Raw genomic sequence first — 26225 nt, 5'->3', positions numbered from 1 at the left:
AGGAACTCTAGAATGATATATAGCTAGGGTTGGGAAATTCAGACGGTTTTTTACTTTACAATGTTTATACCAATTTTTCAAGCAATTTTTGTTTCTTACGAATAATCTCAAATTTTGAGAGACTTGTCATTCCTTTTAAATGATAGCTTTTTAAAGGATCAATTTCAGATGGCTTCACTGCCGATATTTGATTAATTATAGGCCGAAAAAATTTCTGATTGGGAAATTTTCTTAGTCCGAAAATTTTTAAAAGCTCGTAAAAATTCAGAACAAAAGAGGATTAAAATGCTAAGAAAACTGTTATTTGAATTCATGTTTAAAATGTATTTACCAAATTTGACATGTATTATCTGGTTCCAAATTTACGGTTTGAAAGCCAATTCCAGTGAACTATAAAAAAATTTGCGGCTCAAAAGGTCAGATATCGGTTTTTCTTTTTTCCAACCAACAAATTCCAAAAAAACGATAAATTTATTTATTTTAATAAATTCAAATTTTATTCATTTATAGAATTTGATATTTTTTATTTTTAAGGATTTTCGGAGTGCCAAACACAGTGTCTATCCGGCTTAACAAGCGATTAGACTGATAGGCCCCATATACGATTAACTAATTGACTTGTGTAAAGAAATATATATGAGAGGCACAGAAAAAGTAGTCGCGAGATCGGGTTAAATTCCCAACCCTGTATATAGCTCAAGAATAATTACTTTGGTTCCATCTGAAAACAGTAACCTGCCCCCTCCCCCAACCCTAGCAATTGAGAACTGACCAAAGCAAAAGTCGCAAGCAAGCAGAGTGGCAGCAATCAAGGTAATGTATCGACAGGGAAAAATGAAGGCGGTAGTGGTAGTGGCCAGTGGCCACTTTAACAGGAAATGTCACAAATTAGCGATCACTCGTTTGCAGCAATCAAGAGGACCTCTCCACTTCCTGCTGGTCCAGGAATAACTTCCGTTGAATCAATAAGTAAAATAATTGGGCCATCTGCACGTTTTGAGAGGGCATCGGAAAGGATGGATGTAAGGTGGTCCGCACCTTAGTAATGATGCCAATAACGAGCAGCAGCAGCAGCAAGGTGGTCGGACGCGCGCGAACGGGGCTGCGGTGGCAGGCGCACGCTCCGCCGCCCGCCGCTCATTTCTCAGGCTGTCGGCCCGCATCTTCACTCGTCCTCCGGCCGCCGGAGCTGCAGCACCATGTGCAGTCTCAACGGCAGCCTCGGCAACATCACCAACTGCAGCCATGTGGACGAGCCACTCTTCCACGACATCATCCAGAACAGATCGGTGCAGGCCGTCTTCTGCATGCTCTACACCGTCATCTTTGTGCTTGGCATCTTCGGCAACGTGCTCGTCTGCTACGTGGTCGGCAGGAACAAGGCCATGCAGACCGTCACCAACTTCTTCATCACCAACCTCGCGCTCTCTGACATCTTGCTCTGCACTCTGGCGGTCCCTTTCACTCCTCTCTACTCCTTCGTAGTAAGTCTCACGCTGAACTACATATTAATTCTTTGTATTTCGTTTATGCTTGAATGTAATCTTTTCATGAGAACTTCGTTTTTCGCCTCTTCTAAAATTACAAAGTTTTATTTGCAAAAATAAGGTATCAAAAATTAACTTCTTTTTAAGCTTGACTTGGAAAAACGATATGTTCCTTTTTTAACTGTCAATCCATCAATACTCTATTTAATTAAAAACAGATTATTAAATTTTGACTATGCAATTAAATTAAATAGTATGGGAAACACTGAAGTCAAGTTTTTCTTCCGACTTCATGAATCAACTTTAAAAAGAGTGACAATATAATTTACAGCGATCCTATAAAATTTAACTGAAATTTTGAAATCAAAAGATAAAAGCATATAATTTAAATTATAGCCAAAATATATGAATTTTCATACAACTTGGAATTTACTCAACGATCCAACATCGTAATTTTAAACACGATCGATGGTCGAATTGCTATTTCGTTCTTAATTGATCACTGACTGTAATATTCGTTTGATTTCCCTTGGTGATTGTAATTAATTCAGACAGAGCAAACTGTATCAAATCATTGATAATATTAATTTATCAACTTGTTTTCCTTCTTTAATTTCCTTCCTCCTACGTTTATTTTAACTGGAAACCTTAACCTAGCGGTTTCTGTCTACCCAAAAAGGGTGTGTTACACTCATTAACAATGGAATATTTTTGCTCACCATTTTCCTCGTTTTTTTATACTTTTTTGTAGTCTCCTGGATCTAACTCTTGTTTCGCCAAGTATATATTTCTAAATTAGAATCACTGATTTTTTCAATTTCAAATAGCTATAGACGTCTCTCCGCCGGAAATATTTTGAACCAGCGGCAGGCTGGTGCGGCTTCTGTGGCATATGATTGAAATTTGTTTTGATAATAATTATTTATTTAAATTAAAAAATACAGCTTGCTTTGGCTTGACTTTTTCTCTTGGAATTTTGTCTGGCAGGGGACCAAACAACTCAAAAATAATTAATTTGCTTTTAAAGGCAAAATCAGTTTGTCTAATAGTGAAGGGAAATCATCATTTGATTTATAGAAGCACATTCGACACAATTAATGTCATAAATCATATAATATTTTTTCCTAAAACTTACTGAATTACTCCATTTGAAAGAAATGGTAAAATGCAATAGACAAATCGCAGTTATACAAATAAAACGTAGCCATTCGTTTCAGCAATGCGTTGTGTATAATACTTTTTGTTTTTACAACCTAAAAAGTTGAAGCCATTTTAGGCGTGTCGCGTAAACACATCATCTTTATTTAACCATGCTCACCGGGTTCCAATAACACCGTTGAACGGATAACAAGTGGCCCGAGTGACCGCAGAGGAGCTCGGGCCCAATTTGGCCATCTTGTTCCCTCCCCGCACCTAAGTCTTTGATTGAAACGCCAGAAAGTTGTCTCTAAAGCCGCTGGAAAGATGCGAAAAACAGCAAGTGGCGAGTCAGCGCCGGTGCGCCTCCCAGCCCGTTGAGCTATTTGTAAATTTCGAGTAACTTAACTAACCACCTTTTGCTATTGGGTAGCCAGTATTAGATCCCCGAACTGCTCAAATGTTTCCCACTGTTTTAACTCTCCTGAGAATGCGTTAACAATGCGAGCCAACGGACTAGTTTGTGAAAATTGCCGACAGCCAGTTCTGATCAAAACCATTGCTGGACTGTCCAAAAAATTATAAGCTGTTTTGGGTAGTTTTAAAAAGCTGGCCCGGGCCTGAATAAATTTTGAATTCATAATTTTGTTTCCAAGAGGGAAAATCTAGTTTGAAGATCCGAAGCTCGACCCAGCTAGCTTGTATGACAGAATTTAGACAGAAAAAAATCTAGATTTTACTGATTCTATATGTAACAGCAAGATTATCAACATATATGTATCTAACTGTTTCATTTACAGTAAAATTTTGTGAATGAAGAAATTAATTAACTGTTCGTAGCATCAAACCACTTTCAAAAGTGAAAAGAAATGTTTCTGTTTTGCGTGCTTTATAAATTAAATAAATTTAATATTAAACACAGAGATGACACCTTGAATTCAAATATTTGCTCCACGCGAAGAAAATTACTTTAAATGTGTCTCTGCCCGCCGGAATTGCAGAAATGCAATCGTGTAAAACTTGTAAGGCTTTTAACTTAATTAACTATCATATCTTGTACAGCATATCAGTGGCTCATTTCAATAATCATCTTTATTTTAATACGCTAAAATCAAATTAAAATTAAGCGTGTTTAAACTTGTAATTGAATTCAGTAAAGTAATTTGAAACAACGTAAATTAAAAATGCTCCTGCTCTTATATTTGCTTTGTAAATGGTTGAACTTGTTTAATGAAAAGACGAGGTTGACTAATTTGTTCAACTAACTTTTGCTGCAAATAAAACGAAAACAAATGAACATTCTCTGAGAAGAAAGTCTTTCTTCAGGAAACCATTTGCAAGTGATGTGCTGAGAGCGAAATTAGAATGAACACTTGCCAGGAGCTGAAGTTTATCTTTTCTGCTCAAGCACGCCCAGATGTTGTTTTCCAATGGCGTGTAGCGTAAATTAATATTTAAGCAGGTTTGAGAGGATCTCGCATAATGGAGCTAGAGAAAAGGATCACTCTTTGACACAGCCAAGGCAATGTTTCCAAAGACTTCAATGTATTAGTAGATAAAAATTAAAACTGCATTATTCCAAGTAGGACGCAACAAAAAGAATAATTCTAACTGAGCTGAAGCGGAAGTTTTTTATATCACTTCTCTTTCTTTGCCTTGATGCACTCGTGAAAAATTCAAATAGGCTCTTTTTAATTGCCTAAAGAGACTGAATAACTTACGAAAACCGTTCGTTTTCACACTCTCACTTGATTTTTCAATTCGCGCTTCTTTGCGCACTTCAGAAAAAACATATCAGTAGTTAAACTAACGCTGGAATGTTGAGAATCGAATTAAACCGATCGTTTACCTTTTTTACGATAGAAATATATTGCTTCAAATAATGAAAACTCGAGACGCACGTACACAATTAATCGTACTATGTGCGCATTCCAGTGAAAATTAAAAAAAACAATTATTCAATTGAAATAAATATAGATGGAACTGTTAATTAAACAAGAAACTTTTTTTAAGTGTATTATTTTTTCAATCCCTCAGGGCCAGTGGATCTTCGGGCCAGTTCTGTGTCACCTGGTTGCCTACGCGCAGGGCACAAGCGTGTACATTTCCACACTGACTCTGACCTCGATCGCCGTGGACCGCTTCTTCGTCATCATCTACCCTTTCCAGCCGCGCATGAGGATGTCCACGTGTACGGCGATCATTGTCTTCATCTGGCTTTTTTCTTTGCTTGCAACCCTGCCGTATGGTATCTTTATGTCGCACAATAACAAAGGCATCGACTCGGATTTCTTCTACTGTGAAGAAGACTGGACGGAGAACTACCGCAAGGCGTTCGGCGCCTTCACGGCCATGGCGCAATTCGTCCTCCCCTTCTTCATCATCACATTTTGCTACGTCAGAGTTTCGCTCAAGCTGAATGACAGAGCCAAGTGCAAACCAGGTTAGTTCGTTGAACTATTAAAAAACAGAGGAGTAATCAATTGAGCACTGGAATTCAAAATTAAATAAAAAATTCAGATTAACCGACTGAATTTTATTAAATCATAGAAACCATAATGATTCTCTTTCCTTTTAATTTAAATATAGATAAGTTTAAATGATGAGATACGTAAATTTGGTAAATTTGAAAAAAAATAGTTCCCTTAAATCAATTATTTTACAAACCTATTTATTGTAAGTTCGTGATTATAAAATCACTCATTCAGCTTAAACTTGTTTCTTGTACAGAGTGACAAAAATTTCTATCAGAAATAGGTTGCATTTCTATCATTACATTATAACAAGGATTTATTCTACCTCAGGTTCTGTTAGCAACTTTAAAAATTATAAATCTTAATCATCTGTTAAGGAAAATTCACACGCATTGCACTGGCCTGTCGTAGCAATTTCTCAAAGAAATACAGTCTTCACGATTTTTTCCATTGCTGAGAGGAATACAATGAAATTTAATTTTTCAAAGCGAGTGGCATACACAAAGGATGTTGAAATCTCAGGCAGAAAAACTTTCTATAAATACAGAGATGATGCGTCTTCCTTTGATCAAAACTTGCAAGATTGAGTTCTGAGAAGAGTTCCGTAAATAGGCGAGCTTGCTTTTGACTGGCAAACGCCCTCGAAGAATAAAACAAAGACCAAATATTAATTTTTGTCGTCAATTTGGAGTAGGTTTGATTTTTTTTTGTTCTTTCTTGAAACGCTCCAAATAACAGCTGCAGGCCAAACAGGAACATAAATATCTTTCTCATTTCATACAATCTTAAATATTCTACCTCTGTATTTTATGCTTGAAACTGCAGAAAGACATTTATAATCTAAATTTTTATAAGACTTTAGATAATAAATGTTGTGCGTTTTCATCAAAGCTATATGGGAGAAAAGCTGACCCCCGGATATGCTAGTAAAAAAAACTTTATTTTATGCCGCACGTGGTATCCTGTTGATTACATGTTTCCAGAGATGTGAGCTGCATCAAGTTTTACTGCTGATCTCTTGTTTTGTCGCCGGCTAATTATTTTGCAGCGGCGTCGTTTGTGCCATTAGTGTGTCAGTGCGCATGACCAATTTAAAGCCAGATAATGTTCGCGGTCTAGACTCACGTAATTGATGTGTTCGTCGTTGTCTGTGTGATTCGCATTCAAACGCGAAAATTGCGACATTTAATGCTTAAAACGACGAGACACTGTTTTGGCTTCATGCTCGATCATCGCAGTTAAATATAGCTGATATCTTATTTGTAGACATAGACTCATTGATCGATTCAACTCAATGCAATTTGGCTGATATTTCACGTAGACATTTTTATTAAATTTAATTAAATTAAGATTGAAAAACAACTTCCATTTTAAAATTCAAATTAAATTTGAACGGAAAAATCAAGTTGATACATATATATGCTGCTTTTATTTTATTTCTCATGGATCTTTCAAGATGTTAATCTTTTCTTACAAAAAAGTGCTTAAATACACTACAGGAAATTAAAATCGAGGCGGAATTTAGTTTCTCAATTAAATGCAAAGCAACTTTTCTATTCCGCTTTCTCAGTTTAATAACGTTGAGAATGCACAGTTTTATCATTGCTCTTTGAGCTGGACGCAGAGTTTAAATTGCTCTTTTAGGCTGTAATATAGACCCGGAAAAGATTGAAAAAGTTGGTCCTCGTCAGTAATATAATTTATATACCAAGTCAAATTACATTCTGGAAAGAATAATTTACCATTAACGCTTTAATTGCATCAGTCGGTGAAAGTGTCAGTTTTTTGCAGGTGCTAAAAATTCTCGTCGCGAGGAGATCGATCGAGAGCGAAAGCGGCGAACAAATCGCATGCTAATCGCGATGGTGACCGTTTTTGGAGTGTCCTGGCTCCCGCTGAACATGGTCAACCTGATCAACGACGTGAACGAGTCGACTGGCGACTGGCCTTACTACAACCTGTGCTTTTTCATGGTGCACGCCATTGCCATGAGCTCGACGTGCTACAACCCTTTCCTCTATGCTTGGTTGAACGAGAATTTCCGCAAGGAGTTCAAGCAGGTTGGTGCTCTCGTTTTCTCAGATTCCATTTAGAAAATATGCCTCTCGCATAAAGTTCACGAGTGCGTGCGAGTGACTGTTATAGTATAGTTCACGTACACAAACGTCATCCGGCCGCATTGCTTTTTCCGTAAATGTAGAATTTTGCTTGCGTGTAAACACTCCCTTGAGCCGTGAACTTTTGGAATGCTTATTTATGCAAAATGCTGTCTCTAGAATGTCAAAATTCTTGTTGGATACGGACTTCATGCGAAATTTATGTTTCCATTAGTGGTAGTGCGCGAACAGAGTTGAATTTGTAAATATATTGAATGAGCAGATTTTAATTAGCCATTGCTTTGACAAATTTTGAATATGAAGCAACGTTTTATACGCGTTAATCAGGATCAAAAGGACTGTTTTATCTGGTGGGCCACAAAATGAGGAAATAAAAAATTGTGCTTCCAAAATTATTTTCAAAACTAATGAGCATTTACATCAAATCAATAAAATTCATTCGCATTTACACATTTGGAAAAATTGGATGCTGCACCTTATGGAAAATATTTGTGTTTTTCGTCACCTTGATTAATGTTGCAATATTTTCTCATATATTTTTTCTTATTATTTCATTCGTAATAATTTGTCAAATTTTATCCCTCTTTGAGGTATACTAATCACTCGAATAAAAAATGCACTCGAGCTATGCTTGGGTTTTTTGTATCTTGAAAAATATCCTATTTAAGCCGCCACACTATCAAAAACGTCGTTTGAGGAGTTCAAGCCAAGTGCTTAATTATTTTGTTTTTGATTGATGAAGCTGTTAAATTTTTGCTGTTCATGGGCCAGAAAATTTTCAAATAATTATAGAATCACTAAGTTACGTAACAAACTACTTGCGCTGGGCTCGTTTTCATCCCGCCGGATTTTCAGACTAGACTTTCTATTCTGAAGTCCGCATACATTCAAGAATTGACCAACGTATCGCATTTATCGCAAAGAAGGTGACACTCTGCGACGGGTATTGCAGGTTTTGCCGTGTTTTGAGCGTCCAACGCCCGTGAACGGCAACCAGTGTGGTCCGAACACGGCGTCGATGGCGTTGACGAGCGGCCACCGCAAGTCCCTGGGCGGCAGCCAGAAGAAGAACCGTGGCACCACCAACACGATGACCACGGATGCCAAGGAGGAGCAGGTGGCGTGCAATGGCGATTCCTCTGTGCAGGAGGAGGTGCCCTTCAAGGCCTCGTACAGCAAGACGGACGACCAGGTGTGTCTGCATCTCGAGGAGGGCGAGGAGGAGCGTCTGGCGGCCAACGGCCACGACACACCCGTCGACCTGGAGCAGCTGCGGCTGCCGGTGGACGCGCACCTGCTGGACAGAGAGGTTCAGAACTTGCAGAAGTCCGGGGATTTCATTTAAGGTAAGGATCAATTTGCCAAAATTAATGTTGAAATGAAAAATGAGAGAGAAAAAAGAGAGTTTCGGAGCGTGCGTGTTTGGATTGGCTTTGAATGGAAGTCCTCCAATTAGCATTTGACCGACGCCCTCTGGCAATAATGATATTGCGTTTGGAAAAATTGCAAAGCAGAATAGCATGAATATTAAAAATCCGGCCATGTCGCTTTCCGTGAATTTCAAACAAAACAAAACCCAGTTTTTACATAAAACGAGAAACCCGCAAACAAAATTTCCCTTCATTACGCGATATTGGAGATGGGTGCCATCATGCCGCGACAATAGTGCTTCACGTAATGAAAAGATAGTATGGGTTTCATTTTGTGCGAGTGACATTATTTTGAGTCTCTGGAACATTTCACACGTTGAAAGTGACAACTGAGTTGCCGAATTATGTTATTCCCAGTAACAGTATGACTCCCGCGAATTAGCAGAGACGGAATTTTACTTAATCTTTGCTTCTTCAATTTGGGCGAGGCGGGTCGTGGAGGAAATGTGCGCATGCAAATGGAATTGTAAGATTAAAAATAGTTAAGTATAACTGACAAATTAAATTGATTTAATACGCTATTTCTGATGTGCGTCAGCAATGTGCAAATATGCTCGTGAATAATAAAAAAGGGTAGTTGGAACGCTGCTAGTTTTGAGTGATTGCAACTTTCGTTGACAGCGAAGCTTGAAATAGTAGAATAAATCTTGGAAAAGTTGAATTGGGAAACATCAGAGACAGTCTCTTTGAGAATAATCCGTCATCTCCATCATAGGAGTCAACCAATTTGCGATGCGCTCTCTCCTCGAGAAATATGCGTCACTTGGCAGGCCTCTTAACAATTTTACACAGCATCCGCACCCGCGAGAATTCATTCGAAAGTCGGCTCGTAGGGCAGCAGAGGCAGGCTGAATAAAATCAGGAACACGTTTTGTCACATTCAGCGAGACATGCGCGCTCCGCCAACGTTTGTTTGTACATTTTTTGTATGATCGAGCTCGACGGACTAAATTGCAAATTTTGAGCTCCAATTTCGCCTGCCAGGAGACTTGACTCAAGCACTCTTCACGTCAGTTCTTGGGAACATGCTCAAGCAACTTAAAAGCTTCTGATACGTAGCGGTGTTTAAGAAAGGATGACTTTTTTAAGTTTCGCTGCTGATGAGCAAACTACGTTGACATGCTGATCGTGTTTCCCAAGATCCAGGATATACCGTTACAGATTAAATAGCAATTTCCCTCCCGGAGGCTGGAGCAACGCAGGAAAAGGAAGGATAAAAGTTCTTCTCAGGGTGATTTATTTTTTCCCGCACAAAAATTTTGTATCAGTAGACACTTCATATTCGCCTGCGTGGCTAAAAGTAAGAAAGAAATAAAAGGTTGAAATTTTCTCGGAATACCGCATTATTTTTCGCTCCATTTGTTGCACGAAGAAAATTAAATATGCTTGGAATACCAGGAAAATCCTGTCGACAGAGAGCAACTGGGCGCGGAGAGCAAGTTAATCGTGCTGAAATAATAGCTACCCTACCGTAAAATATTATCATTTATTTTTAGAACAAATGCCCGATGAGAGGAAATTAAGCTAACGACAAAAGGACCTTATGAATAGGCATCCTTGAAAGTCGCGCGACACTTTAATTAAAAATCCCCACCCGGAAAGGCCGCTTTTAATTTTGTGCGAGAGGGAGGCGAAGCATTTAGTAGGTTCGCCTGCGGCTGCCTCGGGAGAGCCGCATACTTTATTAATAAAAATAAATCAAAAATTAATAGCTGAGCGCAAAAGATGAGTCACACAGCCGGGCGAGGGATGAAAGAGCGCACAGACATGATGGATCTGAGCTGATAAAAACGCTCTCGCCATATCAGCCCCCCTTTCAGAGCAGCGTCCAGCTCCAAAACAACAAATAAAACGTCACTACTATCACCGGCCTTTTTATCAGGCGGCCCGGCGCTGGGTGAACGACGAGTGGGTGGGTGAGCAGGACGGCCTCTCTCTCGGAGCCAGACTTTTTGACCGCCACTTTTTTCTCTCGTGGAAAATAGAGACGTTGCGCTTCTGGGCATTGGAATAGTGGTGGCAGTCCTTGCTTTTCTACTGCTGCTGTGTCAACATAAATATATTCTACTATGAAGGTTTAAGGTTGCCAATTCCGTGAATTGCGCCGTGCAATAATAGTGGATCAAAATAATGCATTCTTTAAAATTCTGTTTGAGCAGATTAAAAATCATATGGCCGGGTATGTTATAATAAATATAACCACATGAAAAAGGGTGAAACTGGAATCAAACTACTGCTAAATCTTAGCTGCCGTTAAATAAATTTTTGTGTGCAATTCAATTTTTAGACAAATCAGGTGAACCACAGAAATAATCTCATTGATTAGAATCAAGTTACAAAACGAGAAAACAAACCTCATCAATGTTGATATACATCCCTTTGGCAACCTTACAAGTAGCTATGAACCTCCTATATTGGGTCCCGGAACAGGGAAATGATAGATCGTTGGGATTGAACTGTAAGATGAATAAAGGAAAAGCCCTCGGGGTGTTCCTTCGCATCCAGTAAAACGGATAAGTAAATATTAATATAGTCTTGATCAATTATTTGATCTGGTGGGATTAAATTGTTCACATTAAGCCTGCTTGTGCTGTCGAAAGTAATTTTCCGTCATACACTGCCAAAAGTTTTCGTGCGTTCATTGTCTTGACAGCCTTAATCAAATTTTGCCAAGTAAATTGATGTAAACAATTTAACGTACATTGTGTATATTGTTAAGCTTACAACAAGGAAGTCTGCTGTTTATTTCTATTGGTCCAAGCCCTATTCTGCAGGAGTTTAAGCAAAACAATGAACAAGCTAGGTTGCCTCAACAATCAAAGTATAAAAAGCCTATTCAGAGGATTAACAATTTAGCAACGCTTTGCTATAAGAGAAGCCATGAAAGAGATTTATCGTCTAAAGAAATGCATTGTTCTAAAATTATCTAGTTAGGCAAAGTCTGGAGCAAAATTTTTCTCCAGTCTCAGCTCATTGCGCGTGGAATTTCTTTTGTTTTATGGATTTCTGAAGCCGCTATGCTGACTTTCCTAACCGTTAAAATATTATTATCATTGTGTTGCAGAATATTACTAAGCGTCGTAAAGTCTAAATGTGGGATGCCGTTCTTGCTAAGGGCAAGAAACCTATTCTCAAAAATTACTACAAGAAATCTCTAAATCAACGAAATAATCAAATCAAACAGAGGATCAGGGTTCTCTTGTGCTATAAGATTTTCAGGCTTGTCTCTCACAAAATTAAATTATTCAGCTCAGAAGATATTATCTCACGAAGGACGAAAAGCAAAATCAAAGGCGATAATTATTGACAACGAATATTCGACAAGGTTTATTTTTTAAATTAATTTGAGTAATAGAATATTGGTATATGTATGTGCGATAATAAATGTCGAATGTCAATAAAAATATTTTTCAAACAAAAATGGAAAATGTTAGTGGGAACAAAAGAAATTAATTGAAATAGGAAAAATACAAAGTAAGCGCTTCACAAAATAAGGTACTCAACACTGTGCTTGAGAGTCCTTTTCTTCAGATGTTGTGGTGCAAATCGATGTGTCTTCGCGAAGCCTCCCGTCGAAGGTTCGCTAGCTTGGTTTTACCGCCGGAGACCAAAAGAGTTGCTAAGGTCTAGGCGCGCCAGGGATCTGGGCGCGGCCTGCCACTATGACGCTGTGGCCAGCTCCGAGCGGGCTGCCTGGGTGTCGCAGGGAAACAAAACAGCCCACCTGATGGGTGTGGAAAGAGAATCTGGAACAGTGAATCTGGCCCTGAGGGGTTGGGGATCTGTAGAAAGAGATCGGGCTTGGCCCATAAAGGGAATGGAACGTCAACTCACGTTTAGTTCCTCGACAAGTCGGTCGGATAAAATAATAAAAAATTTCGAATTATTTTCTGATTTTACGTGTGACCTAACATCTATTACTCAAATCAACTATAACTTGTTACAGCGTAGTAATCGAGTCAATTAATTGTGCAACTGAAACTTCATATTAATTCTCTGGCACTCGTGCTACAACTAGACCTAAAAATCCCAACAAAAATGGGTGTAAATTATAAAGGTAATAAATATGCTAAAAACTCTGTGCATATTCAACAAAAACACTGGAGCAGCGATAACATGTGTGCGTGCACTTTTTAGATAGAAGAAGTCTTATGGGATTCACATACGCAAAACTCTAGATCTAATTGTAAGCAAAAAATACATCATAAAGCTACAACATTGTAGCTTGCATTTTTTCTACAAAGAAACAAATCGGAGTGAACAAATCATGCGAGTAATGTGTGTAATGATAAAAATACATATATACCAAACCACTGTCTCTGGAATCAACTGTATTAGCAAACAAAGCCAAACGTGAAGTGTATTTGAAGCAGGGCTGGATGCTAATCAAAGGTTTCGCGTGCACCGGCAGAGGAATGCAAATCGTGCCCAAACAATAAGGTCACAAGTTCGGCACTCAAACCACGAGGCCTTTGTGCCGCCCTAAAGCCGCTTATGTCGAACACATGAAGCTGCCTGCTGCAAAGGAAAGTCCTCTCACTCGACGGACATTTTCGCGCTGCTGCTTAATTTGCCGGGCATAAAAATTCATCAGTGAAGAGTCGGGTGCGGGTGCCGACCAAATGAAGTCTCTCAAGCGAAAACAACCAGGGTCCAGAAACTCATTTCGGGCTACAGATAACTCTCAAAGTCTGTCTCGTTTCAACTCCAGCAAACAAAAACAACATTGCAATTATCCACTTGTTGTTTTAACTTGCTCTCTTGGGTCTGGTTTATTTGCAATTTTTACCTCTCAAATTTCCACTAGCCATATCATAGAGATGCAGAAAGATAATGGCTGGAAAAAAGTTTCACTATCTTAAAATTTTTGTCTGACAGAAGAAACCTAATCCTAAATAAATTTCATGAAAATAATGAGATGCACCTGAAAAACAAATGAGTTTGAGCAAATACAATAGTTTTATCGAGTCTGAAGATGATTAAGGGAAGGGTAATGCATATTTCAACACAACATTGTAAGACTGTTTGTTGAATGATTCTTGGAATTTTTGATTGAACGGGTGTTTAATTATATCAATTTATGCAGGTTGTTTGTATCAATTATTCCTGGCAAATTTCCATTTTCATAACATTTAATTAAGACATGTAAGATTTGTATTCAAGTACATATTTCCTTTTTGTTTAACTTACGAAACACTGGCACAGATAATTCTTATTTTAAAATACTTTTCTTCCAAGATTAAACAATAAACATCGAAAGTACACAACACGCTCAAGTCTGATTTGTCATTCAATCATAATGAATGTGAAAAATGATGAGAAAATGTCATTGTAAGTAGCTGGAACTCGTTATTTTTATTTTGTGTAAATAAATGCAAATTGGTTGATTGTAATCAAATATTTTCCCTAAATCTGAAAGGATATAAACAGGCAAAGTAAAATGTAGTTTCCGGTGTTGTGTAACCGTTTAACGTCGAACATAGAACGTAACACATTTTCCAAAGTTAATTCAACGTAATGAAAATATTAGCACTAACTGGCTCCTACAAAAACAATCTTAAATTAGCAACCAATGAAGAGAACTTGGTTGCGCCCACGCGCTGGAAGTTGAAACTTCTTCGACGGACCCCTGCTGAAATTAATTTCATGCTGACAAGTGAGCGACGGACGATGGAAAAAGCGGGCACGTTATATATGTATGAATGTTGAAGTGCTCTGCTCGGCTCGCTTTTCTTGCGCAGGAAACAAACTTGGCGCCGACGAATGCAATTAAGCCGCGGCATTTCCATGACCGGTCTTTCGTCTACCCACAGGGCGCAATTCTTGCAGAGTGCAGTCTAGCATGTTGTAAAACACGGGATTCTCTCCGCAGCAAGCTGTGTCTGCAGATATTTGTCGCGCTTTTTCCTCCGCACGTACAATACTCGCGAAGTGTCTTTCGCGGAGAATAATTGGCACGCGCGAGCTTAAAGCTGACGCTCTCAACACTTTGGCGGAGAGCGAGCAGTGTTTGCGAATTGCAGCATAATTTGTTTGTTTTCGATCGGAGCGCGAGTGCAGTAGAGGTGCGGTGAATTATGGTCGTATAGCAGAGTAGCAGTTAGCTGGTTGCTATCTTCGTGCTCTCACATATCAGACAGTAATAAATTTTTTCCTTCATCTGACTTCTGGAGTTGCGAAAACTACATAAATCTGCTTCCGTTTCCGTTCTGACACTGTGCGCAACAAAAGTGGTGGGCTTATTTGTTCCGACATAACTGGTTGCACGAAGCTTTCATCATTCAATGTCATGGAAATTGAAAAATTTGGAAATATCGCAGACTGCATTAAATTATGCAATATTAATATACATTCACAAAGCTACTTCGCCATTCTCCTCACCGAGCTATAGCAACTTTTATAGTATATTTTTTGCGTCGGCAAAAATACATACCTCTTAAATATAATTTACAAACTAAAAAAATAAGGCTGCATTTTTTTCACTGTAAGCACTGTTTTCATTACGATTTCTTTTTAGTTTTCCAATCAAGCTTTCAAACAAAAGCTGAACCTGGAGTAGAAAAATGAACGTAGCCAAATTTCAGCTATATTTTACAATTTTATGATTTTACACCTTTGCACTTATGAGGTATGGCAAGTGCTTGGATTTTTATGTGATTTATTTTTTTGTGTTTTGAATTATCATGTTTTCGTGTAAAATCAGCACTCTGCTCAAGTATTACGTTTCTCCCGTGTTCTATGCCATGCAAAAAACACCTTCATCAAATATCAGCTTCCTTGAGATATTTAAAAAAGATGGAAAACGCCTGTTTGAGCGACAGGCCCAAAGTTTCTTGCCAGCGAGCAAGATACTGTAAATTATAAATCAAGCAGAGTGCGTGTTGCGCAGATTCCCCTTCTCATTAAGAAATTGATGCTATGAGTATCCAATTTTCCTCGTGAAAAATTTCTGGCACATTTAAGCATCGCAGAATGAGCCCCTGTAGGGTTATTTATAAATATGAAAAAGGCAAATGAGGACAGATAAATAAGTGCTTCGATCGTCTTTTGGTTCTTACCCTCTCCTTCGTTAAACATGTTTTTCTGAAAATGCGATGAAAGAGAAGAAGAGAATTTTGGATCTTCTTCACCTAAGTTGGGTCTAAGGTGCAAGTTTCAAAGAAAATGCTATTTTATGAAGGCACAAAGATATTTAACACTTAACAATTTTAATTGGCGTGAAGTGTAAATATTGTTATAAAAAAATATTGCACTCAAAAACAGGTTTCCAAACAAATTTTCTTATCAACGCGCACACAGTGGCATCGGATTGAAAAAACTCTCGCTTTTTTGGAATGGTGAAAGCTGCGAAAATAAGAATGACCTATTTAATTGGGATACAGGCGAGAAGGCGCGATAAAACTTAATTTGCGTGCTCTGCTCTGCGTCACAGACAATTATCCGACTCGTTGAGTGCAGGAAAATGCTAATGGATTAATTGGTGGATGGAACAAACAGGCAGCCAGAGCAACCACATGTTGGTTCTCTGCTTTTGCTCTTTGGATGCGAGATACCCAAACGCTGTGGCACTTTAATAGAATCACAAATACATATACGGACACCAATCGCGTGGTTACGTTACAGACACATCGCACTCAACATTTTGGGTGTTTAGGCTGATTGTTTATTTTTCCGTCGTACCGCTGGCCTTAAATTAACTCTAATGTGAATCGTCAATATCATCGAGTTTGAATTTCACCAGGGTTACATGCCACTCTCTAGTTTTGGCACCGAGTTGCGCTGATTTGTAAAACAATCGACGCCCACATGTGTGGTACATTACTGAGAGTGCTTCATGTCAACCATTCCGTTTGTCAGTGCCCGAAAATTGGCTGAGGCATGCCATCGGACCCAATTTTGAGTTATGACAGACATCGTTTGGACAGCAATTCAATGGTTAATTTTCATTGTATCCAACATCAGTACAATTAAATTTAAAAAAGTATCTATTTTATTTGACGACTGAAATACTCGTCCCTGCTCGTGTGAAATGAAGCCTACTTTGTATTGATTGCTGTTGAAAACAGGTGAACGAATAACGAAAAAGTTTCTATCCGAACAAATTACCGCAAAAGCGAAAGCCCTGTCAAAAACAAATAGCATGCTCTAATGCCCTGATATTGTTAAGTTTGGTTGTTCTCTTTATCATTGGTCGATCTACTGTCATGGTGGCTTTTATCTGAAACGTGACAGTTATTTGTTGATCCTTTCATCTCCTGCTGGCAAAACAGCTTTTAAAGTTTTTAACAAAATTTGCATTTGAGTTTGATCATTCCTGTGGAACATTTTCGAATTTTATGCCCTAAAATTTTATGGCAGACCGACAAGCCTTTAAAATGAAACACCGCAATTTTCCCAGCAAAAATCTGAGCTTAATGGCTATAAAAATTCCTCATTGAAGTTTGTCTACAGCACGTTGCTATTCATAAAATGCTGCGAACTCTACAAATAGTTTTTTTTGCGTTACACGCGCTATTAATTCTGATAGCAACACTCTGATGTCTGGCTTTTTGTCTGGCTGGCAGAGAGTTCTTATCAGCTGCTTAAAGGCGCATGTACTTCTACCGAGGTTTAATGACGTATTTTGATTAGTTTCTGACGAAAAGAGACCTTGCGAATCAGCTCTAAAAAAGACGAGTTCCATCTGCCGTCGAAAAGATTCTCATTATACACCATCATTATTGAAAGTTGCCCAAAAACTTTTATCGCTCAGAAGAGACAAATCAAAAGACGCTGCCGCATCGGGAAATTAATTTTGGCGGGCGATATTTGAGGCGAAAATAACCCGCTCGCATAAAAAGACTGCACTAGAGGCAAGTCGATAATCCGCAGATAAACACACAGTAGTGGCGTCGGCTGCCGCCATTGGTAATCAATTAATAACCTTGCTTGGCACAAACACAGCCGACGAGGCACACCCTCCGACTCCGGCCAGAGTGATCCAAATTAAATTTGATGCTGGCGGCAAGATACAACACGCCGTCAAATTGGTTTTGTTATTATTTTGCTGCGCGTGTGTCATCCAGCAGAAATTAATCGCGCTGCTGAATGCGAGATTTAGCATTCTTGAGTGGCAATTTCATTAATCTACACATCAAAGGATGAAAATTCACTAGGATTGTTTTGAAAACGCCTCTCCTCTTGATTTTCGCAGTGGCACGTGCCAATAAGGTGCACTTTCAAAGAGGAGGTCACCCGCTGCCTTATTTATTTTATGAAGAATAGAAAATAATCTGCTGTTCGCGTCATGTCATTACAGCTTACTGCGCGGATGCGCCCGCAGTTCACCTTCTCAAAGGAATTTTATATAAAGAAACACGAGAAGGCCACGCTCGCAGTGTGCCCCTGTCATGCAAGTGGAATGAAAAATCTCCACCCCGCTGTACAAAAAGCCCCAGCTCCTTCTTCGTTGCATTACATTTGCCGACAAATAAATGACCGCCCGCAATAGATAGTGTTTCATGCCTGTGAGTCAAGGGCATGGCGCACATACGCGCCGATTGTTGTTTTTGCGGCGCCAACACACAATCGCGAATCCTTGCAGCGTCTGGTTTAAGCATTTTCGCTTACACAGCATGTCTATTAATGGAAGGGTACGCAAAAACCCGCATTTTACCGGAAAAACCCCACTGCATTGCAAAAAACTGGGTTTTTGCGTTTTTTTTTTTGCAATTTTGCGCATTTACATGCACATGCATTTTTATAGAATATCAAAAATTCTCTTGATGGATGACCAAAAATATTGATTTTAAAATATCATTATAAAAGCCACTGGTTTCACCAAAAGACCGAAAATTCTACCACTAGTCGTAATTTTCCAAAAATGTTTATTTTTTTTGGGAGCGAAATGTGACTTTTTCGGGGTTAAATTTGGGAAAATGCGGAAAAATCAATACTGGTGGCCATTGATATTGGCGAACCCTTATTAATGGCATATCAAAAGCGCCGTTTTGGTGCTTAGAATCATAGAGAAAATATTAGCTGCCATGAAGCTATTTCCTCTGTTATACTCGCTGTTGAATACCAGCGTGTGTTCATAAAAACTTTCCTTCTTTATATTTAGTTTTTAATATCATAATAACTTTTCATCAAACTGAAAACGATTTGAATTTGTGTTGGTTAATTGTATTTTACTTTCGTGGAAGTGGAAAGCTAATTTGTTGGTGGTTAAACAAATTCGTTGACAAGGACATCAATGCGTAATTTTTCTTTACTATTTATTCACTGCCGAGGGTTGAGGTTACAGTTCATCCTCTAGTTGAAACCTTCCTTTTCCAGAAATAGTTAAGACACTATTATCAACCTGAACTTTCATCTAACTTAATTATTAAGATTAAGAGCTAGTAAAAAGTTTCTTAGCTATATGTTTAAATTCCCTATGATTAATTTTTAATCTCATAACTTAAATGAAAGTATGAAAAGTATCACGGCAAGATCCCCTAAGAAAAGTTACTCGCACGAGACCGAGATATTGCTGCGTGTAGTCTTCCAACTTGATTACGAAACGAGGCAAGCAATTCCTAGGCTCTAATTGGCTCATTAGCACTCAAGATTACAATTGCAGCGCACAGTTTGCTCTAGCACTTGCTTCCTCGTTGACTGTGTGTTTGCGTTATGAGTCTGCACCAGGCAGCACTTGTGCGTGAAATAAATACCTGCAAATGTTTACTCTCTCTCGAGTTGTGGGGACGAATATTCATGTCAGCCGCTATTTGCACGCAAACATTCACGTTTCGCACTTAATTATGATGATGCTGTAGGACATCAAGGGTTCTGTTGACGTGTTTTGCTTTCAAAGTAGGCCACAGGATAAAAATATGGGAAACTTGGCGTTGATTTGAAATTAAATTTCTTCCAAGAATATTTGGTTGATAAATAAACTATTATCGAATTCCAAAGGAGAGACTTACGATACAGCAGAAAATCGAATAATTAATAAATTGTGACTCCCTTTTCAGCCCTTCAAGATTTCAGAGATCAAGAAATTTTCATGTCATTTTGTTATCTCAAAAACATATTGTAACAAGCAATTAATTATTCTCGTGTTTCAATGGATTTTATGGTTCACATATTACCACATAACTTGGTAAAACTGCCATTTAATTGTTTTACTCTCGGCAAATAAGGCAATAATTATTGCTTTTATGCACGTTGATGAAAAATCAATTGGTGCTTGGGTGTACAAATATTCACAAATACAAGTGGATCGATATGGACAACAACTGAAATAAGACGATTTATAACATTATTTTTTGTTGATTTTGGACAAATTACTTTCGCAATAATACCTTTTTGACAAATTCCTTTCGGACAACTTCCGTTTCGGACAGATTCCGTTCTACCTTTTTCGGATAACTTCCACTCATCTCTGAAATAGGTCGAGGGTGAAAAACTTTGCTTTTGGGGAAAAAAATTAGCATCGAGTTGAATGTAAGATTAAAAAGAGAAGAAAAAATCCTGAACCATTTTAAAATTTAATATTCAATTCAACTCAGTTTATTTCTCTAAAACAGATAATTAAATATAAAAAATTAAAAAAATAGCAAATAATCCCATTTGACTTACTTAGGTTGCGCTGATGTATGGTGTAGAATAAAATTATTTTTCCCATTTTTCCTTAAAGTCGGTTTATCCCAGCGTCAGTCGTATGCTGGATATGTTTTAACATTGCTAATTAGAAGGCAAAGAATTTTCAGTAGTTTGCTAGAGTTTAATTACGTGCCAGAGAGCCAATTAATTAGTTGGCCTTTGGCCCACTTGTCTTATTTGTAAAATTAATAAATTTTGAACTCGCGTACCTGGAGGCTAATTTTAGCCAAATTTGATGTCACCATTTGTTCCAGGAAATCTGTCATTCCAAGTAGCCCATCAATTGATTAAATTTCACTGGTTTTCCGCTTGGCGAAGCAAATTCCTGCGATGCCAATATATTTAATTAATTGACGATGAGATGACATGGATATTTTAGGCGAACAAAGGCTAGATTATTTACGCCTGGGATTTCCACAGTAGTAACCCTTGCAAAGCTTGAACCAACACAGTTACTCACGCTTCGACAGTCGCACAAATTGAATGCGATCCCTGTGTCGTGGAAAAGCGACGTGCGCGTTTTACAATTTCACGCGTGTGGGCTGTCAGTCGCAAAGTTCACCCTTATGAAATGGACGAAAGCGTGGTGGAAATTCGGTGTCGTTTCCATGACGCTACGACCTACGCTGGCTGTCGTGAAAAAGTCCACACCAAACGCAACGGCTGTTTGTAAAATGCGCTTTAAATTCTCATTTCAATTGGAAAACAAGGGGAAAAAGGAGAAAATCTCGTCTTTCCCGAGAATATTTCCACCATTATAGTGAAAACAGGCAGTCAGTCAGTTCCCTTAGCAGTGCTTTTGTTTGTGAGTGACTGAAAGCGCCCTTTGCTCTTTCTATAGCAGCAACAACAGCTGGAATTCAGCTCAGATTCAGAGAATGGTGTTTCAACGAATTCTGCCTTTTTTTCTTTTAATGGCTACTGGTCATTCCAGACTCTTTTGTCGTAACAAATGCTTGATTTTTTTCTATGCTCTCATTATTTTTATTCCACTAGATCGATCATTAATTTGATTGCATGACGTTTTGTAAAATTAAATTGTGAAACAGCTCTCAAAATAGACCCGTAAATTTGAACCAGGTTTAAACTCTAAAAATTGATAGTTTTCAGCTGTACGTCCTTCTTGTTCTATTAAATAATAATCTGATGCATTGAAAGTAAAAAAACAAATTTGTTTTTCCTTCTGAAATATAATTTTGGTACATGTATAATATTTTTCCTCATTTAAGCACATCAAATGCTCTTATAATACGTCATTTACGCGATTAATTCTGTCGCTCTCTGTGCTATCTTAATTGGAAATCGACATGCGTGAGGGAGTAGACGAGTTAATCTGCGCTCTACTCCAGACTGATTGTGAATTTCGTAGGAGAAACTGATTTCAAGCGTTAATTTTCGTATAATTTAATTATTTCAATTCAAGTCTGAAAGGAGCAATAAGGAAGTTTCGCTGAGGCGAGACGAATGTGTTGCAGCCTGAAATCCCTTTTCTATTAATAAATCTCAGTTATAGAAACATCAAATCGCGTGTATGCGTAGATTCAATTAATTTCATCTGAAGCGACAAAATAAACTAATGTGCAGGCATAAACATTAATAGCACACACAATCTAATCGGGAATACCAAAATGTATAGCATAATATTATCCACTTCGCAACGTTTCGACAGAATTGCGAGATACACAACAAAGCTGTTGCTACATATAACAAGAGCGGCTTATTTTGATAATCGTGATAATCCAGCACAGCAAACAAGCTGCCTGCGGAGTTCATTATCGCACCACGGGGCGTTTGGCTGCACTCTAATACCACTAAGGCTGCTAATTTAAGCAATTTTCCTGATCCCAGATTCACAGGGAACACTTGATTGTGTTTTCTTCGCCCTTTGTAAATTTGGAAATAATAATGGAAATTTTGACAGAGCTGCTCATTCCTTTTGAAGTGAAGGATGCCATGCAAAAATTGACCCTACTTAGATTACAATAGTCATCTCTCGGGCCTTTCAAAGACGACGACAGACCCTTTGAAATATTTTCATTTGTAAGATCAAAGTAAAGATGCTGATTTGTCTTAAGTGAGCTGGAAGCCCTTTGGTGGAAAATATAAATAATTCTCGCCGGGAGTAACGTTACCACTTTGCAGGTGCTCAGTATTCCCAGGTCATCCAAGGAGATGAAGTTCAAAAAACCATTTCCTAGGTTTGCTTGAGTTGCTCCGAGTTCAATATCGTTATTGTAGGAGGTTTTCATTTCTTTCAGATGCTACATTTTCGAACTGCTGAAAATAGCCCCGCATAGGATGTGCATAGGAGGGTGTGGGTAAACGCAATAAAGGGCGATATTTTGTGTACATAAATAGCAATTTTGAGCAGAGGGGCTCGTAATTGACTGACACATAGGTGCTTAAACACGAGGCACACTGCTACTTCGCTAGCATACACTCGAGCCAATTTAATTGAAGAGCTAAAGGGCAGTGACGGTGGAATTTTTGGAATTTCCTCATCACCCTTTGGAGGTCATGTGTATCATTATTAAACTGGGGAAACCTTGTTAAAGGCAGATTAATTAAAATTAATTAAAATTGAATCTGGTGATTTCCACTTGAGCTCTCATCACTTTATCAGCATTCAAAATTATTTCCTTATAACCTTGCTGACGTCAAGGTAATATTCAGTATGTATTTTCAGCAACAGTGCATAAAATTTATGTGCGTGTTTTTACAGAGTTGATACTTTTTATGATATTTGTTTTTTGACAGTTTGAAAATTGTTTGGACGCATAATCTCGTTTATCCCTATATTTGCCAAATAAATAATTTACGAGATCTTATTGAGAACTGCAAGGATATACCAACAAGTCAAAATAAAAACTCATTGCTATAGTAGCCCATCATACGGAATGACCATCACCCTCCAACAGTCCAGCATTTGACAAATGCGCGGAGAAAGCAAATTATCGACTCGCCGCTCTTTATTGCGACCGAGTTCTTACATATTCATGCGTGATGTTGATTCACTTGACGCAAGGTTTGGAGTAGGCAAGGGGCTTATTTTGGTAGGCCTCAGGAGCCATCGAAGCCCGCACAATGCGTCCGCCATGCTGTTGTGCGACACTCAAGTTTCGGCAAATCTCATTCTTAGCTTTTCGAGATAAATATACTAACGTCGCCGATAAAGAATTAAAAATATTGACAAAGTTGGGGCGATGCAAAACGCCAAATATGAAAATTTCCACACAGGTGAAAGGTGTAACTCTGTAACTCGTCAGCCACATCGACAACTTTTCATGTGGGGAGTGCTGATGGCGCTGATGCTGAGATAATGACTCACCATAATTAGACACTGCTGGCAGAAAAGCTAACACGCAGTCAGTGAGCTTTGCGAGAGAGAGAGAGAGAGAAAGAGAGGAAGAGCGTCTCTCCGCGTAATGAAAGTCGCGAGTGCTTCCCGGTGCACGCGCCAGGTCTGAAAGATCGATAGCTCCAATTTTGAGCTCGATCACCATGCTGGAAAATCCCGTGAAACATGAATTTCCACGTGACATTTTGCGAGCTAATGCGGTTGTGTCTGAATTTGCTCGATTTATTGTTGGAAATAATATCATGATTATATTTGTGCTAAACATAAATGACTAAACAGCATTCAATAAAGAAACATTACGCAGTAATAGCTTGGAAAGAAATGATAAATTTGGTTTTTATGATTCCTTTGCTTTATATAGGACCAGTAACTACTGAGCCATGATATGAAAGAGTCACTTGACGGAAAGTTGCTGGTTGTTTCTGACGTAAAACAACTGAACACCAAACAAAAGAATAATGATTTCTCAAAAGTGATTAAGCTTTCACCCTCTCATAAGTCTCACATTCAGGACAGCTCTTTGATTGGATCGATGTTGTACTAATTATTGTTGGTTAGTCAAATAGAAGTGGGATGGAAATACGTTATCATATATTACGAGTATATCATGATTCATGAGGAAAGACATACTACACTTCTAAACTGGATTATATTCCTTGTCTGCGATTAGATCACTTATGGTAATTTGGTGCCAGGTGCTTTTCAATGGATTCCGCAAGCTAAATTCTCTTTGAAATAGGATTTCCCAATATCATGCCTCAAAAAACAGTTGATATGAAGATGTATGATCAAAGCGAACGAAAAAGCCACTCATCAGTAGCGAGAGGAAATTCTGTGCCTATCCTTCAGCAGCTGCGCCACTAGTTACTCTTTTTGCTTGTCGATTGCATTCTCCTTTGTCGCGCATTATTCATGGCATGCGCAACGTTTGCACAAGCACAACATCCAGGCGAGCTGGCGGAGTAAAAAATTTGTATATGGTACACAAGTGTGCGCGCGGTGAGCCGCGAGGAACGATTCGCATCTCTCTTGGTGTTTTCGCAATAAAAGAAAATGCGAACTAAAATACAAATACATCCAACATAAATTTTGTTTTCTGTTCCAGACCATTCCACCTCAAGAACAGCCCAAGGAGAGGCGAGCAGGAGAGGAAACCTGGCCTAGCCACTTTGATGTTAATAAAAGCTTTCGTCGAGAATGTGTGTATATTTACAACTTGTATGCTCTCCATTCGTTCCGATGTGTTCTTTCCGCTTCTCTGAGAGTACGGGCATGCCATCGCGCTTTTCCTCTTGTGCGAATTTCACCTCTCGCTTGTACACTATACAGTATAAACGACTTCAATGTTGAATAATGTTATTCACCTTCAAGAAAAACAGCTAGCTCATCATGCTTTCTGGTGCAGAGAACCATTTTAATTCATCCATCATGTTCTGTTAAATTTTCACTCATTGTAGCCGTGCATGAAACTTAAATTGCTGTGATAAATGATTGGTATCATAGAAATATGGACTGTACAAAGGTATTATTTTACAGAACAACTAATAAATAATATAATTTGAATAAAACTCTGGAAAGTGGATTTTCTGATAAACATATGATCTAGCTAGCTAAAATTAATTTATCTATATAGCCTATATAGTTGTTATTATTATATGATAATAAGCTTCTCATGTGCAATATTAAAATCTATGTACTATAACCCGGTTCGTTTACTCAATATAGTGTTAGAACCGCTCCTTAAGTAAATGTGCGCCATGACATGCTAGCATTTTATTGCATTTATGGTGATTTTATGCAACACATTTCATGTGTCCTAGATCAAAACACGTGCATGAAAATGATTTTTTGTACTCTTCTTGTGGCGTGTAGATTCGTAGGCGTTGTCAAATTCGATCCTTTCCCTTGCGCTTAAAGAAATAAACGCTTCGGGAGACGATGGAAAGACTAAATTATTTCTTTTTGAGCCTAAGGAATAATTTAGGATATACTGCATGTCTGCATCAAAGGTTACCTAATCAGGATTGTCACGTAAAAGGCATCAAGCAAACGTGCATTGGTGACTGTCCAAAGCGACCTGATTTGAGAATCCTTTGATTTATATGTTCACACTTGTACAGATCTTGTAAAAAATGAACTTAAAATATATGGAATTTATGGCTGTGTTTCATTGTTTTCCTGGAATATGTAAAACAATTGATGTCTAGCAAGTTTTGCAGTTTTATTCAGTATTTGATGTGTATGTAAATAAAAAAGTGTGATAAAATCCCAAGTCAACTTAAAAAAGTATATCGAGTGTTAATTTAATTATATTATTGAATAAACAATTTTACAAAGTTGAAGTTGATCAAATCAAGAATAAAGTCCAGTATGTGTTAATGTACGCCTGTTGAGTTTAAATTATTTACATTTCTGTACCTCTACTGTTTGCCTCCTCGAGCGATCACTTCTTTCTCTTCTTGAGAGACTCTCAAAAACAGCAGTCAAATAATATTAGTCTGTTTTCAGTGAAATCGTTTCAAATGTTCGTGGAAAAGAAACTGATTACTTGTACTTGAACCCATGGACATATAAGGGACTGCAATTTCTTACCT

General features: G+C 38.3%; 1 protein-coding gene across 1 annotated transcript; it reads left to right on the top strand.

Moving 5' to 3' along the window:
• The first annotated feature begins 1156 nt into the window (after positions 1-1156).
• Positions 1157-25908, top strand: sNPF-R (short neuropeptide F receptor). Its single transcript, XM_065497615.1, has 5 exons — positions 1157-1484; positions 4662-5067; positions 6890-7158; positions 8168-8561; positions 24737-25908. Exons 1-4 carry the CDS (start codon positions 1200-1202, stop codon positions 8558-8560), a joined length of 1353 nt encoding a protein of 450 aa, XP_065353687.1. The 5' UTR covers positions 1157-1199; the 3' UTR covers position 8561; positions 24737-25908.
• The last annotated feature ends 317 nt before the right edge of the window (positions 25909-26225 follow it).

The sequence above is a fragment of the Cloeon dipterum genome, chromosome 1 (genome assembly GCF_949628265.1).
Source record: "Cloeon dipterum chromosome 1, ieCloDipt1.1, whole genome shotgun sequence".
In the NCBI taxonomy this organism is placed as follows: Eukaryota; Metazoa; Arthropoda; class Insecta; order Ephemeroptera; family Baetidae; genus Cloeon; species Cloeon dipterum.
The sequence above is the reverse complement of the archived record's forward strand: the minus strand, read 5'-3'. Positions and strand labels throughout refer to the sequence as shown.

Coding starts and splice junctions, on each gene's coding strand:
- sNPF-R (XM_065497615.1), top strand. CDS start 1,200: ATGTGCAGTCTCAACGGCAGCCTCGGCAACATCACCAACTGCAGCCAT. Junction 1,485..4,661: donor CTCCTCTCTACTCCTTCGTA/GTAAGTCTCACG, acceptor TCAATCCCTCAG/GGCCAGTGGATCTTCGGGCC. Junction 5,068..6,889: donor CAGAGCCAAGTGCAAACCAG/GTTAGTTCGTTG, acceptor AGTTTTTTGCAG/GTGCTAAAAATTCTCGTCGC.